The sequence below is a fragment of the Mytilus edulis genome, chromosome 10 (assembly GCF_963676685.1).
Source record: "Mytilus edulis chromosome 10, xbMytEdul2.2, whole genome shotgun sequence".
NCBI lineage: Eukaryota > Metazoa > Mollusca > Bivalvia > Mytilida > Mytilidae > Mytilus > Mytilus edulis.
This window is the reverse complement of record NC_092353.1, coordinates 81,569,307-81,585,853: the sequence shown is the minus strand read 5'-3', so window position 1 is coordinate 81,585,853 and position 16,547 is coordinate 81,569,307. Positions and strand designations below refer to the sequence as shown.

The 16,547-nt window shown below is 30.0% G+C and overlaps 1 protein-coding gene across 5 annotated transcripts in view; it reads right to left on the bottom strand.

Annotated features, from left to right (window-relative positions):
• Positions 1-613: 613 nt before the first annotated feature.
• The window catches only part of LOC139492023 (centrosomal protein of 57 kDa-like), a 33,502-nt gene continuing 17,568 nt past the window's right edge, over positions 614-16,547 (bottom strand). For all 5 annotated transcript variants that reach the window (XM_071280069.1, XM_071280066.1, XM_071280067.1 and 2 more), the window contains exons 4-9: positions 15,770-16,014; positions 10,145-10,222; positions 7,288-7,479; positions 6,524-6,723; positions 5,122-5,266; positions 614-3,198 (exon numbers count right to left, since the gene is read on the bottom strand). In XM_071280069.1, coding sequence (XP_071136170.1) covers positions 2,926-3,198; positions 5,122-5,266; positions 6,524-6,723; positions 7,288-7,479; positions 10,145-10,222; positions 15,770-16,014 — 1,133 coding nt within the window. In that variant the 3' untranslated portion in view covers positions 614-2,925. The remainder of the gene's footprint in view (positions 3,199-5,121; positions 5,267-6,523; positions 6,724-7,287; positions 7,480-10,144; positions 10,223-15,769; positions 16,015-16,547) is intronic.

The following is a 16,547-nucleotide window of genomic DNA, read 5'->3' as shown; positions in this document are numbered from 1 at the left end:
CACAACAGAATTTCATGAACATTTGTAGATAATAAGGACATACTATGTAGATGTGCATATCGACAGGAAATTACGATTCAATTTTTTTTCTAGGAGTTACATCTCTTTGAACTTATTTGCTTTAAGGTACTACTGCAACAGTTTGTCATTGCAACTCCTCTGAAACTACACAACAGAATTTCATGAAACCTTTTAAGATAATAAGGACATACTATGTAGATGTGCATATCGACAGGAAATTACGATTCAATTTTTTTTCTAGGAGTTACATCTCTTTGAACTTACTTGCTTCAATGTACTTCTGCAACAGTTTGTCATCTCAACTCCTCTGAAACCACACAACAGAATTTCATGAAATTTTGTAGATAATAAGGACATACTATGTTGATGTGCATATTGACAGGAAATTATTATTCAATATTTTTTCTTATACAATTTTTTTTCTTACACTTATTTAATTTCTCCAATGACAATGTGGGGACGTGGGGTATGTGAGCGTGCTCACTAAGGTTCTTTAATTTTTGTGTCATTTTGGTCTCTTGTGGAACGTTGTCTCATTGGCAATCATACCAAATTTTCTTTTTTTTAAATCTACAGAAACAGAAGTCTCAAACACTTTTGTATATAATTTATTCATATTTACATTTGTATATAAAATAAATGACCTATACATATAACAAATATAAAATACCAATAAAAACATCCATCTTCTGTATAAACAGTCTGTTCTATGAAAATTGGGAATTTGAAAAATAAACCTGTTTTAACATGGAAGCATTAATAAGCTTTGCCATATCATAATTGCTACCAAATTGACATTTTGACTTTGAATCCCAATTATGTGCACTTTTTGAAACTTTAAAGAAAGTTGGTGAGCTGATGAGTTTGTATGGTGTTATTTATACAGAAGACAAATTATATAATCACAGACAGTAATATTAATGGGCAAGATGATGAATGATGAATACACACTTACTGGATACCACTATTACCTGGCTTTCACTTCAATAATAGAACAATGTTACAGGGATCCAGTTTACTCTTGGTGGATTTTCACTGCAAATATAGAATTAATGTAACAGGGATACAGTTTACTCTTGGTGGATTAGAAAAGAGTTATGTAGCAGGGATACAGTTTACCCTTACATAAAAATGTGTGGTAAATGTTGAACATATGCATTACTGACCTTTAGTAGGTATTGGGTACCAGAAATATTCAGGGTACAGGATTGTAAATTGATTGAAGAATTAAAATTTAATTTGTTTTAAGTAAAAGATATAAATATAAACAGGAGATGGAGGGTGTATGTAAATGAGATAGTAACCCAGGTACACAAAAATAAGATACTTTAGAATTGGAGGTAATTATTGCTCTTCAATGATTAATACTAATACTTATAATACCAAAAAAATAAATGAATATTTCAAACTAATTCAAATTTTTCTTTAAGAAACATTTATTTTTAAACTGAAACAAATGATAACCAAAGTTGCGAAAATTGTACAATCACCTAAATTACACTCATACATACTATCTGAACAGTATATAGTTATTTGTCACCTTTAACCTATAAACATTCACACTATCGGGCATAATGAGAAGAAATGATGTTTGGAATGATTACTTGGATAACAAATATAAATATTCATGAGATACAATGCTACTTTGTGATTCAAGTCTGAAAAATGTCTTTTTAGATCATTTTTTATTTGCCTTTTAACAATCCAATATAGGGGGGAAATAACCTTCTTACTTGTGTTTGGTTTTCATAACCAGTACCAGGAAAAAATCAAGTAAAAAAATTACTCAATATAAAACTACACAAAATTGACTATCTCTTTCAAATTAAAACACAAAAAATATTTCAAGATTAAAACTAGCACAACATTATGAGCACTTTATGAAAATAAATAAAAACTAAAATTACATTCTTTCCTTCAGTGGTCAAAATGAACTTTAAGTGCAAACTAAAAATGAAATTACATCATATTTACTGGAGCGTGTACAAAAAAATATGTTTACTCAGTGGACCATGAAAATCAATAAATATTGTTTACATTCTACTGACTGGGGAAAACTATTCTCAATAGCCAATCAAATTCTGTTGGACCAGTTTGATTGGTACTATTAAATAATAGTTAAAGATTTATTGATATATTTTGTTTGCTTACAATCAGCAGCTGAATGTGAATTCTTGGTTATACTTATATTTTATTTTTCAGTGGACTGAGTACATACACAAGAAGTGACTAGTCTAGCTGTAACTTAATTCTTCCAAAAAATGAAATATTCCATGAAGAATAAAGGGAAATAAATTTTGATTTGCCAATGAAATTTGTAAAATTATGTCCCTTTATATACTGTAATTAATGCAATTGCTGAGGTACACATGAATAATATCAGTGAGGCATGTAGCTATATTTCTTGTTGATAGGAGGGCATATTCATACTCCAGTAGCTAAACTGAAACATTACAACTATGATAATATCCAAAACTGATTCAGCTTTGAATGTGTTGTGTGAATTTAACCTCAATTGGGAAAATGTATATATGGAATGGAAAAATGAAAAATAAAAAATCTACCCATGTTATAATGGACTAAATTTTGTCACAGGTATGAAATCTTATTTTTGTTCTTCATCTTCATAAGTTATTTCAAAGCCATCAATTAAGGATCCACAGTATTGGAAAGCAAAACAAATCTAGAGTAAACGTTACCAGAGCTCTTTCATATTCACACATAACTGTTGTAAATTGTCCTGAACATATAAATATGTTTTTTTTAATGATTTACACAAAAAAGTTCTTAGGCTGTCCTATAAAGTGTTATTCATTGCCAAACAATGCCATGGTATCATATTTTTGGAGTATAAATATGCCCCGTTTTAAAATGCACAATTGTATATATCTAATATCACAGTCACTATTCCCATTTAAGATCATCTTTCCGTAATGTTGTTTGTAATTTTTTCATGTCTTTTAGAACATTTAATGACACTTTATGTCCACTGTGTGGCCTAACTTGCACCTTTCCAACGTTAGAACCTTTTGTTCGTATCGTAGTCGTCACTTCCACTTCACCGTTTCCAGAACTATAATTAGAACAGGATGATTTTGTACGAGGAGTTGTCTCTTTTGAGTCTATTTGTTTTGCAGAGTTTGGACGTTTCTTCATTTTCTTCTTCTTTTCTTCCAACTGAAATTTAAATGATAATAAATTAGAGATTTGAAAATCTCAAATAAACCCATAAATTAATTTTCATTTCATTTATTTTGTTTAAGAAAGAAAATGTTGATCACATATATTTTGATATAACTCCTATTGATTGTTTTTTATCTCACCTTTTTCTTTTCAAATTTTGATTTCCACAAAACTCTCTGGAATTTCAAGACTTCTGATATTAACTTTCAACTTTATGATAGTTTTCAGAAGAAAAGGCCTGTACCAAGTCAGGAATATGACAGTTTTTATCCATTTTTATACGCCCGTCGTCTTTTAGACGGGACGTATTATGGTATACCGTTGTCCGTCCGTCCGTCTGTCCGTCCGTCCGTCCGTCCGTCGTTCACACTTCGGACAATAACTCAAAAACACTTTCACCAATTTCCATGAAACTTAAGTGAATTGTTTATATCTATTGACGTAAGCTCCCTTTCGTTTTTTTTTAATTTCAGATTTTAAGTTTTGGATTTATGGGGCTTTATTCATAAAAAAGGGGGGATTTTCAACACTTCGGACAATAACTCAAAAAGGCTTTCACCAATGTCCATAAAACTTTGGTGAATTGTTTCTATCTATTGATGTAAGCTCCCTTTCAATTTTTATAAATTTCAGATTTTAAGTTTTGGATTTATGGGGCTTTATTCATAAAAAAAAGGGGGATTTTCAACACTTCGGACAATAACTCAAAAAGGCTTTCACCAATGTCCATGAAACTTTGGTGAATTGTTTACATCTATTGATGTAAGCTCCCTTTCAATTTTTATAAATTTCAGATTTTAAGTTTTGGATTTATGGGGCTTTATTCTTAAAAAAAGGGGGATTTTCAACACTTCGGACAATAACTCAAAAAGGCTTTCATCAATGTCCATGAAACTTTGGTGAATTGTTTATATCTATTGATGTAAGCTCCCTTTTAATTTTATAAATTTCAGATTTTACATTTCCGTGTTATGAATTTTTATGCTTAAAAAAGGGGGGATTTTCCAATTTTGGCACAATAACTAACACTTTCACAAAATTTTATGCAACTTTGATAAATTGTTTATATCTACTGACATAAGCTCCCTTTCAATTTTTATAAATTTTAGATTTTACGTTTTCTTAAGTAATGAATTTTTATACTTAAAAAAGGGGGATTTTATGAAACTTTGGTGAATATATTGATGTAACATCCCTTTTGATTTGTATATATATTTCTAGTTGATCATATAAATTCATTTAAAGCATAAAAGACAAGTTAAAAGAGCAACGGGCGTATCATGCGCTAAAGCGCAGCCCTTTATTTAGATGTGTTTGAGCTTTTGATTTTGACATTTGATTATGGCCTTTCTTGATTAAAGAATTTTCCTTGGAGTAAGGCATATTTGTCTTTTTACTTTTTGAATCTATGAAAATCATACCTTTACTTTTAATATTATTCTTATATTCTAGTTTCTTGAGAAAAAAAAATTGAAATAATTACTGTTTTTTAATGTTTTATTAACTTTTGTTATCATCCCTACCATTTTTTTTATGTTTTTCAAACTTTTGATATCATCCCTACCATTTTTTTTATGTTTTTCTAACTTTTGATATCATCCCTACCATTTTTTTTTATGTTTTTCTAACTTTTGATATCATCCCTACCATTTTTTTTTTTTTATGTTTTTCTAACTTTTGATATCATCCCTACCACTTTTTTTTGGTTTTTTTTTAACTTTTGCTTTCATCCCTACCATTTTTTTTTATGTTTTTTTAACTTTTGTTATCATCCCTATTAACTTTTGATATCATCCCTACCTTTTGTTGATGTTTTCTAACTTTTGATATCATTCCTATCTTTTTTTATGTTTATCTAACTTTTGATATCATCCCTACCATTTCTAATGATTTTCTAACCTTTGATATCCACCCTACCTTTTGTTGATGTTTCCTAACTTTTGATATCTGTTGACTTTTAGCCTCCATCCTAGAAACCAAAGCTTCAAGTTCTCTCTCCAAATCTTCTCTCACTTTATGGTCTGTTGCTTCATTTATTTCATTGGAAATTTCTTGATGTTCACTAAAATATCACAATACAATACCACATTTGTATACTTGAGTTATTGAGGAATTAAAATGTTTTGTCCGAGTCAGACGCAAAAATTAAGGTTTTACGTTGTATTTTTTATTACAAAAGTAATCAATAAAACAGAAGTATTGAAACCAAATGTATTTCTACAATAATTAAAGTTTGAAACTACTTTTGAAGGAATGCAGAAATGAGAATAAAAACGTTTAGATTTATTTTTTTATTTATTTATACTTTTCACATTGGTTGGTATTAATATTATGTTTAAATAAATGGATTCACATTTCAAAGTTTATGTTGTGTTCACATAAATGGTTTCACATAGCAAAGATTATTGTTGTGTTCACATAAATGGTTTCACATAGCAAGGATTATTGTTGTGTTCAGATTAATGGATTCATATAGCAAAGATTATTGTTGTGTTCACATAAATGGTTTCACATAGCAAAGATTATTGTTGTGTTCACATAAATGGATTCACATAGCAAAGATTATTGTTGTGTTCAGATTAATGGATTCACATAGCAAAGATTATTGTTGTGTTCACATAAATGGTTTCAAAGATTATTGTTGTGTTCACATAAATGGTTTCACATAGCAAAGATTATTGTTGTGTTCACATAAATGGATTCACATAGCAAAGATTATTGTTGTGTTCAGATTAATGGATTCACATAGCAAAGATTATTGTTGTGTTCACATAAATGGTTTCACATAGCAGATTATTGTTGTGTTCAGATTAATGGATTCACATAGCAAAGATTATTGCTGTGTTCACATAAATGGTTTCACATAGCAAAGATTATTGTTGTGTTCAGATAAATGGATTCACATAGCAAAGATTATTGTTGTGTTCACATAAATGGTTTCACATTTCAAAATTTATGTGGTTTCACATTTCAAAGTTTATGTTGTGTTTACATAAATGGTTTCACATAGCAAAGATTATGTTATGTTCACATATAATGAGCATTTCAAATGTCTGCAACTTTGTCAGGGTTAGTTTCAATGAATATTTTTCAATTTTTTTCCATATTCAATTTTTTGTGTGAAATTAAATGAACTCATATCGAGTTTCTAGAAAATTCAATTTCTCATTAATTGGTGAAAATGAATAAATCCATGGTAATTACTGAAGACTGGTTTTCTCTTCTTGTTTGTTATTTTTTCAGATTTGGAATTTTGTTCTCCTCATCTTTTTTTTAAATAACTAAGTATTTATGCAATTCTTCTACTCAATTGACTTACAAACTCATCTGACCAAACTCGTCCTGTAATTGTAACAGAAGGTCAGCAAGGTCGTTGTTAAGACTACCATTACTTGAGCCTGAGGAAGGACTGGAAGATCTGTTATCACTAAGTTCTGAACACAAAGCCATATTGTGGGACTTCATTAAAGCTAGAACTCGCTGAACATTACCACCAACAGAATGACTAGGTGTGAGAGACTGAAATCAGAAATATTCCATTATATATTTTGAATTATATTAATATTTGTTTTTCCTTGCTGATCATTGTTTTCTTCTACATAAAATTTAAATTCTTTAAAAAGTTTGGACAATTATTCTTTATTTTTGTTTGAATTGAACTTTGTCAAGTTCATTTTTTTATTTGTCCACAGGCAATCCAGACAAAAATAAATTACTTGTCCAGTGGTTCAAATGTACAAGTCAGGCTAGTCATGTATAGCATTTCCACACCCTTGTTTTTAAATATCCATTTCTTTTTTAAATTTGAGTTAATATGAATACTTTTGGTTAAAAAATGCATATCACAGAAAATGCTATATGGTTTAATTTTTTTTTTCAAAGTCTTGGTTTTACCGTTTGATTGGTTTTACACAAGTAATTTGCTGTTCAGTGTGTGCCAAGGCTCCGTGTTGAAGACTGTACTTTGACCTATAATGGTTTACTTATATAAATTGTGATTTGGATGGAGTGTTGTCTCATTGGTACTCATACCACATCGTTTTATACTTGTTATTTAACCATGTTAAGAGCTGATTTACTTACAGTGCCAGCTACAAATGGGATTTCTGCTAAGTTAAGTCTGTAATGTTTTGTGGGATCTGAGCAATGTCTTTTGCCTGATTTAGCTACTACTTTCTTTTTCTTCTTAGCTGGTCTCTTTGGTTTTGATTTACTTGAAGGTTCATCTAAATCAGCTTCCATTAAAATTCTATTTGTAGCGGCCATAGTTTCTAACTGAAAAAGAGCAAATAAACTGTTGACACAGAGATATGTAGATGGTTTAAGCAAATGTTGAAATTAAAATGGCAATATTTAAACATGTCAACTTTGAATTACACCACTTAAAAAGGGGGAGCCAAACAATATCCATGGAAATGAGATGTACCAAGGCATCTGCATACCAAATATCATTGATCTTCCACTAATAGTTTACCTTAAGGGGGTTCGCGGGTCTAAATCATTTATATAGGATTTGTCTATATTTTTCTATAAATAAACTTTATCTTATAGTTAATAGAAAAATAAAATAAAAAATTGGGGTCACCGTTCATTTGCGCTCACAATCTGCCTTCGAAAGAAGCATACATTTTTGTAAAGGTGGGTTTTTTCTGTTGAAGTAATAGGAGAAATAAAGGTAATATCGAAATAAAAAAAAGAAATTTATAACAGAAATCGCTCAAATTTTACAATAATTTAGTTTAAGTACAGCTTACATGGAAATTATATTAAAAAATATAGGTCACCGATGAGTTAAAAAGATATTTCAATTTTAAAGCCAAACAAGAGGCTGTCACAACGACAGCAAACCGGATTTATTAACATTTATTTGTGTCCTGGCAATATCATAAGAACCATTACTGATGAATGGTGAAAGTGAAAATCGTCAATATCAAATTTGACCTCCATTTTGTCATCAGTATCAACATATTAAAATTTGAAAAGCTTAGATTGAATGGTTCATGAGTAAATGCAACAACCTGAATGGAAACGCCATTTTACGATCTTTCAAGAACCATAACTCCTGAACGGTAAAAGTCAAAATCGTCATTATTGAACTTGACCTCTATTTTGTCATCAGTAACAACATATTAAAATTTCAAAAGCTTTGGTTGAATGGTTCATGAGAAAATGCACGGACACGACGGGAAAAACCATTTTTCAATCTTTCAAGAACCATAACTCCTGAACGGTAAAAGTCAAAATCGTCATTATTGAACTTGACCTCCATTTTGTCATCAGTAACAGCATATTAAAATTTCGGAAGCTTTGGTAGAACAGTTCATGCATAAATGCACGGACACGACTGGAAACTCCATTTTTCATCTTTCAAGAACCATAACTCCTGAACGGTAAAAGTCAAATTCGTCATTATTGAACTTGACCTCCATTCTTTCATTAGTAACAACATATTAAAATTTGGGAAGCTTTGGTAGAACAGTTCATGCGTAAATGCACGGACAACTCCATTTCTCAATCTTTCAAGAACCATAACTCCTGAACGGAAAAAGTCAAAATCGCCATTATTGAACTTGACCTTCATTTAGTTGTCAGTAACAACATATTAAAATTTTAAAAGCTTTGGTTGAACGGTTCATGAGTTAATGCACGGACAACATTTGATTGCCGCCCGCCCGCCCGCCCGCCCGACTGCCCGACCGCCCGCCCGACTGCCCGACCGCCCGCCCGCCCGCCCGGCCGCCCGCCGTACATCCCCAAATCAATAACCGACATTTTTGTCACAAAAATCCGGTTAAAAATGGCATTTTTCCACCAAAGGGAGATAATTTGGAACTTTTTCAATGATCTATACATTTTAAAAGTCAACTGGGGCCAACACGAAGTGGTTGTTTTGAATGATTTTTGTACCATATGATAAAGTAACAACTACAAAAGGTAACAAATTAAATTTGTAGTGAAAATCAAATGTTTAATTTTTTTCTGAAATTTTTATACCCTCGAGCCTCCTTAAACTAACCTAATTACAAACTTATACATGAGGGTAGGAATGCCCTTTACTGTCAGCCGTCAAACGGTCATTTTAGACTAACATTATCATCAAATTTGAACCAACCACTTTATCAGAAGAATTTTATTAGTTATATAACAGTTTGACAACCAATAATTTTGATCATTGAAAAGCTTTGTTTCCTTAACAATAGAACGTGATTAAAACATAGAGCTGATTTATACAGAGTTATCTCCCTGTAGTGTTGTGTACCACCCCATACATGAAATGTTCATAAAAAATTTTATGCTGCAAGTGGATTTATTACATATTATTTTACAATGGAATATAAATTTACTTTCAACTTTTATGTAGAATTTGTCAAAATCTTAAAATCATATTCACAAAATCACATCATCTTACTGGCCCAAGACCACAATTAATCACAAATATAGTTCCCTTTTAATTAAAGTGAATTTTTCTGAATTTTTTTCTTTCCCTTTCTCATACATTTCTTAGTTTTTCTGGGGTGGAAATGAAAGAAGAGAGATGAAATAAACTTTTGGATGTTTTATTTTAACTGATTTTGATATGGAAAGAGTGATTAGGCCAGGTGCAAAAAGGTAATATTTACACTTTTCATAACATCTCTTGACTTGCCTATAGGGGTATTGACCAAATTTGTGTGATGTAAACATGCAATTTTTCTCAAAAATGGATATATTTTTGGACTTGTACTGTACATTACACACACAAAAAATTGGACAAAAAAGATAGGCAATTTTTTTTAATGTGACAAAACGTTATAAAAAACTGAAAGAGGAATTAATTGTGGTCTTGGGCCTACTAGTATTTACAAATCTTATTAATTATTGTGATATCTTGGTGTTTGATTGCTGTCATATTGAGGTACACTCAACATCATCTTCCAAGTATAGCCCAAATGTTACTAACCTCAACAGCTTTTTCTTCTAATAATTTTCTGTGATGTTTTTCTTCTTGTAATTTCTCTTCTAATTCTCTTATTTTGTTCTGCAAAAATAAAAAATAAAAATATATATATATATGACACTTTGGTCATCAATAAGTTGGAGGTATGTTTATTGTTTTTTTTTTAAATTTAATTCATTTATATGTTTTTGGAGTTTAGTGTGGCGTCCATTTTCGCTGAACTAGTACACATTTTTGTTTAAGGGCCAGCTGAAGCCCTTCTCCAAGTGTGAGATTTTCTCACTGTGTTGAAGACCTATTGGTGGCCTTGGGTTGTTTTCTACTCTTTGGTCAGATTGTTGTCTCTCTGACACATTCCCTGTTTCCATTTTAAATTTTATTATACTATCGTTCAGTGTTTGTTGTTGGTTTATATCTGTCGTATTTGTTTTTTTTGCAATTGTTTTGTTCTAAATTAGGCCCTTAGTTTTCTAAATTGAATTGTCGTATAGTTTTGATTTTCATGTCAGGCCATTTATAGTAGACTATAGGGTATGGGTTTATCTCATTATCGAAGGCCGTTCAGTTGCCTATAATTGCTTACATCCACTTTATTTGAATTTTGGTGTATAGTTGTATCGTTGGCAATCCTACTACATCTCCTTATATAGATATAGGAAGAGGTGGTGTGAGTGCCAATGAGACAACTCTCCATCCAAATAACAATTTAAAAAAAGTTAGCCATTATAGGTCAATGTACGGCCTTCAACACGGAGCCTTGGCTCACACCGAACAAGCTATAAAGGGCCCCAAAATTACTAGTGTAAAACCATTCAAACGGGAAAACCAACGGTCTTATCTATATAAAATAAAAAAACGAGAAACACGTATAAATTACATAAACAAACAAGTACTGTACATCAGATTCCCGACTTAGGACAGGTGCAAACATTTGCAGCGGGATTAAATGTTTTAATGGATCCAAACCTTCTCCCATTTTTTTGAAACAATAGCAAAACATGACAACATAGAAAAACACTATGGGAATTCACTACTATTTTAATGTGCTCTTATTTTAAAGAATTTTATAGGAAACAATGAAATGTGAATCTAGTAAGCTTGTTACAACAACAAAATCAAGTAGCTATGAAAGTACAACATTTCCTTAATCCACTTCAATGAGTCCTTGAAAATAAATGACTATATATATTAATTTTTCACAAACTTTAGCTCCAGATTTTATATTGTTATGACATATTTAAATTAAGGCCTTTTATCTATATGACGGGTTACAACATCCTGATATACGATTGAATTGAAAAAGACATGGCAATGCCATTACCGGTAATAATGAAAACTACTTAGTTGTGTTAAAACACATGAATATGGTGGGAAAGTATGGTAAATAATCTATTTTATTAAAAGTACTTTTTTCCTCATATATGATAACAACGTGTTAAAACACAGTTCACAATTCTTATCTTTTAGATTACAGTCATCATAATTTCAATGGTATCATTTTCCCCGATTCCATGACGTCTGCTGTCAGACACCTTCCTATCATAACGTCCACAGAGGTATTTAATAAGTTGTACAGTGTAAATCATCCATTGATTTCTAACCCCTTGGATTAGCCCCCTCAATGTTGTAACACCTATTATCTAATAAACCTTAAGTCTTGTGTCAACATTTGGTAAAATTTACTAACAAACAGAATTCTTGAATTTCTATAAACAGACCCATATAAAGCTTTCTCAGCAACAACGTAATAATGTTGTTCAAATTTATTAAATTCAAAAATGCATACCACTGACATTTCTTACAATAGAAGTGTTTAAATGTTATCAATTTTGCAGAATGGTGCAATTTTTGAACACCTGTAGTCTGGTAAATGTCAAAGATTAGTAAACATGCCTTTTATTCTTAAATTGTTTATTTAAATATCTGTTAAATTAATAAAGACTTTTCCAATTACAAAGAAAAAGGTATGATACATCTACTTTGTAAACCCACGATTTTGAAAATCATTGAAGTACTGAAAATTAATCAAAAAAATTCTTCAGTTCATTAGCATGTAAGAGATCAGTATTTTAAATTAAAAATATTTACTTGAGACCTTCAAACGCCCTACATATAAGGAAAAGCAGTTACAGTTTGAATGTTACTCATCATCTGGACATTTTCTCATAAAGGCTGTTCCAAAATTGATCAATGTGTGTGTGTGTGGGGGGGGGGGGGGGAGGAGAAGAACTCAAATTAACAATTGTTGGTAGATATATAGTTGCATTTTCCTTCAAAATTGTGAAAGTTATAGAAGTAAAATGACAATTTTATAAAACTGATGGTTGGGTCTAAAAATATGCTGCCCCTGCCTCCTAAATATATATAATTCTAGTCCTTAAGAAAAATAATTTCCGTGACATTTCTTTTTCATAGTGGTAGGCATCAATTCTCATGCTTTTATTTAAAGGAAAAATAATTATAACTTTACACTGAATGTACCAGGATTCATCAGTCACATAAACTAATAATACTTCAACCAGTTTTAACATGTTTTGTTTAACTTTTTCATAAATCTTATGTAAATTTCATATTTTCTACTAAATAACTAGAAACCAGACTCCTTATAGATTGCATTTAAAGTAAAACATCACTAACATTAAATTTTAGGAAAGACTTAAGGAGGCTCGAGGGTATAAAAAATTCAGAAAAAATTAAACATTTGTTTTTCACTACAAATTTTATTTATTACCTTTTGTAGTTGTTACTTTATCATAAGGTACAAAAATCATTCAAAACAATCAATTCGTGTTGGCCCCAGATGACATTTCAAATGTGTACATCATTGAAAAAGTTCCAAATTATCTCCCTTTGGTGGAAAAATGCCCTTTTTTGGCTTTAAAATTGAAATATCTTTTTTAACTCATCGGTGACATATATTTTTTAATATAATTTCCATATAAGCTGTACTTAAACTAAATTATTGTAAAATTTGAGCGATTTCTGTAATAAATTTCTTTTTTTATTTCGATATTACCTATATTTCTCCTATTACTTCAACCACCTTTACAAAAATGTATGCTTCTTTCGAAGGCAGATTGTGAGCGCAAATGAACGGTGACCCCACTTTTTTATTTTAATTTTCTATTAACTATAAGATAAAGTTCATTTATAGAAAAATATAGAGAAATCCTATATAAATGATTTAGACCCGCGAACCCCCTTAAGTATGGAATTTTAGTAATTTTGAAAAAAAAAAAACGGTATTACAATTAATATTTGCTTTTATCTTGCCGGCAAAGTGAGATTACTGATACCGTACCTTTTAAAGGAAAATACTGTTAAAAAAACACCGGAACAGAAGAACTTTTATTGAAAAGTTATTAGCGAGGATGATATTTAAATCACTTTTTCATGTCAGATTTACAACCCATTTAGAAAAGATATACCATAAATTATAGCTAATTAAATTTTTGAATTGAAATTTAAAAGCAATCATTCAAGCAATTTAAACGTATAAATCACCAGAATTTTTAATAAATGCTTCTATCTACCTACTATTATAAAAATCATTTCAGTTTTTGTTGACTAGGGCTATAATAATACCTTCATTTAAACTATTAAGATAAAATATTGACTTAACTGAATAGTCAACATTTTGATTTGGAGTGGTTTAAAATTGTTTACTTTATTTTGAAGTTGTATATCCATCATGGCCAATGTAGTGCCCCTATAGTTGTTGGTCTAAGAAAAAGAAAAATATTTACTGAAATTTTTTTCACTTTCAAAAATTGAAATTTAATGGTATTTACAGTGATTTTAAATAAATTATAAACATGGATATATATTAAATTTTTAGTCTAGTTCTAAATTGTTTGCAAAAGGTTTTAAAAGTTTATGAGTTTTGTGAGAAAGTATTTGGATGAAAATATTTGACAGTTAGAGTCACCTAAGCCCTTAGATACAAATGTTAGATCTGCAAACTATTTATCCACATTCTCTTATTTTCTATTTGAGTTTTTTCTATCCTTAAAAAGTTAAAACAATTTTGTTTTATCTGCTAACTAACAGAGGTTTTTGTTCTTATTCTCTTAAAGACAAAAAGGTCACCAAAGACTTTTTAAGTTAATACTGTCAGTTTTATAATTTATAGTTTTATAGCCTGTAATAGCAGTCTCCACCCTAACCTGTTAGTTAAATACCGTTACTTGTCTCGCCACATAGGTTCAGTTAAATACCGTTACTTGTCTCGCCACATAGGTTCAGTTAAATACCATTACTTGTCTTGTCACATAGGTTCACTCAACTTGTCATAATTAGAATTAAACGGATATTTAAGCTGCTGGCTCAGTTTACAGATTCTCCAGTTACAAAGCCATTATACCTTTAATTATACCTGATCCGATAACAATTAAACTACTTTTACTATTAAAACTATTTACATATGTCAATCATCTTGGTAAATTTACAACTGAAATGCTTTGACCATGTACACATTTTTCTACCAATTAACTAGATTTATTTAGTTATAAATAAGAGCTTTTGCAATGTCAAATAAATTGAGGGAAAATTGATCAATAAAGTTAAACTATTTACATGTTTGGTGCAAGCCTTAAAAAAGTGAAACTTTTTTAGATTAAACTTAAACAACATCTAATACAGATGACTAGATGCCAAAAATATGAGGAAGGCTGTAAATTAATTTATATATAATCATTTTTTTAGAAAATTATTTATATTAAATGACCTATTACCCTTGATAAGATCTTTCAAATTACATCGTTTGACAAATCAAATTTATACGTGCTTGGATGATATTACCATCAATGATATTGAATACGACAAACATTTATCAAGACTCATAATAGATTTTCATTGCTTTTTTTTTACTTTTCAAAATTGAAGTTTAAAGGTATTTATATTCATTAAATCATAAATACTATACATATATCAAAAGATGACAAAAAACGAATTTTACCTGTCAAAATATTACATAATGGATTTATAACTGAACCTAAATTTGAGAGATTGCCAGGACAAAATACTACTCATAAACACAACTTTAGTTCAGTGCTTCAACCTATACAAAATGAGAAAGATGTGGTATCATGGCCAGTGAGAAAGCTATCAACCAGAGACAAAATGATGTAAAGTTTTAAAGATAATTGAGTGAGAGATTCAGAGAGCTATAAATTTGAGTGAGGTTTAGCTAGCTATAAAACCAGGTTTAATCCACCATTTTCTACATAAGAAAATGCCTGTACTATTAAAGTCAGGAATATGACAGTTGTTATCCATTTGTTTGATGTTTTTGACTTTTTGTCATTTGATTAGGGATGACATCAAAAGTTCAATGTAGGATAAAAAAAACTTAATTCATATAGTTTTCTACTGACCCTTCCCTCCTCTTAACTAAATTTGTGAAACATTGATTGACCAATAAGGATAAATATAAAATCCTTCATTGATTTTTTTATGTCGTCCCTTAAAGACTTCCTGTTTTGAATTTCCTCTGAATTTGTTATTTTTTGTTATTTTACTTTTTTCAAACAAGAGGAGTTTTCTCTGCTACAATCTAATCAAAGAGCAATAGCCCTGAGATGAGATTTAGCTGATTATCATTTAGTACTACATTTTTTGTATCTTTACCTCTGATAATGTTTGAGTTGCTGTCAGTTTTAAATGTTCTCGTTCTAAGTCAGAAATCTTATGATCATGATCTTTTAATTCGGTGGTGGAGAGACCATATCTGTCTTTTGTTTTCATCAAGGCATTGGTTACCATGGCATCCTGTCGATCAGACTCAGCATTCTGTACCATCTTTCTCATGTAATCCAATTGTTTTTCCAGCAGCTGACTTCTAGTCTCAGCAGACGACAGTTGTGATTCAAGCTCTAATGAATATTCAAATATGCAAATTAATATAAATCATTTATGAATGGATATCAATTGATTACATTGGTTACTGGACATGTTTTATGTTATTAGCTTTAAGTATTATATTACCGGAAAGAAACTGAATGACAAAATGAAAAGAAGACACTCAAAATCATTAAATTATTCATCAAATCCATTAAATTTAGTACAGAATCAATTAATGACAAATTTACCCAACAAAATCAAATATATAACGTTCAATTTCACTCATTATTGCTTGGTTGGGAAAATATTATTAAAAATTAAAAACACAAATGAAAAGCGTCAGTAAATAACAAAATCTATTATCATTCTTTCTTTGAAACTTCACAGTTGCTATGGAGATTGCATAAAATATTTAAATTTTACACCTTTGTTGAAACATTATATATATATATTTTTAAAGTTTCTATAAAAATTAATTTACTATCTATATGTGAACATCTCAAATAGCCTATGTATACAAATCAAATCTAGCTACACTATATGGAATAGGTTGGATACTGAATGT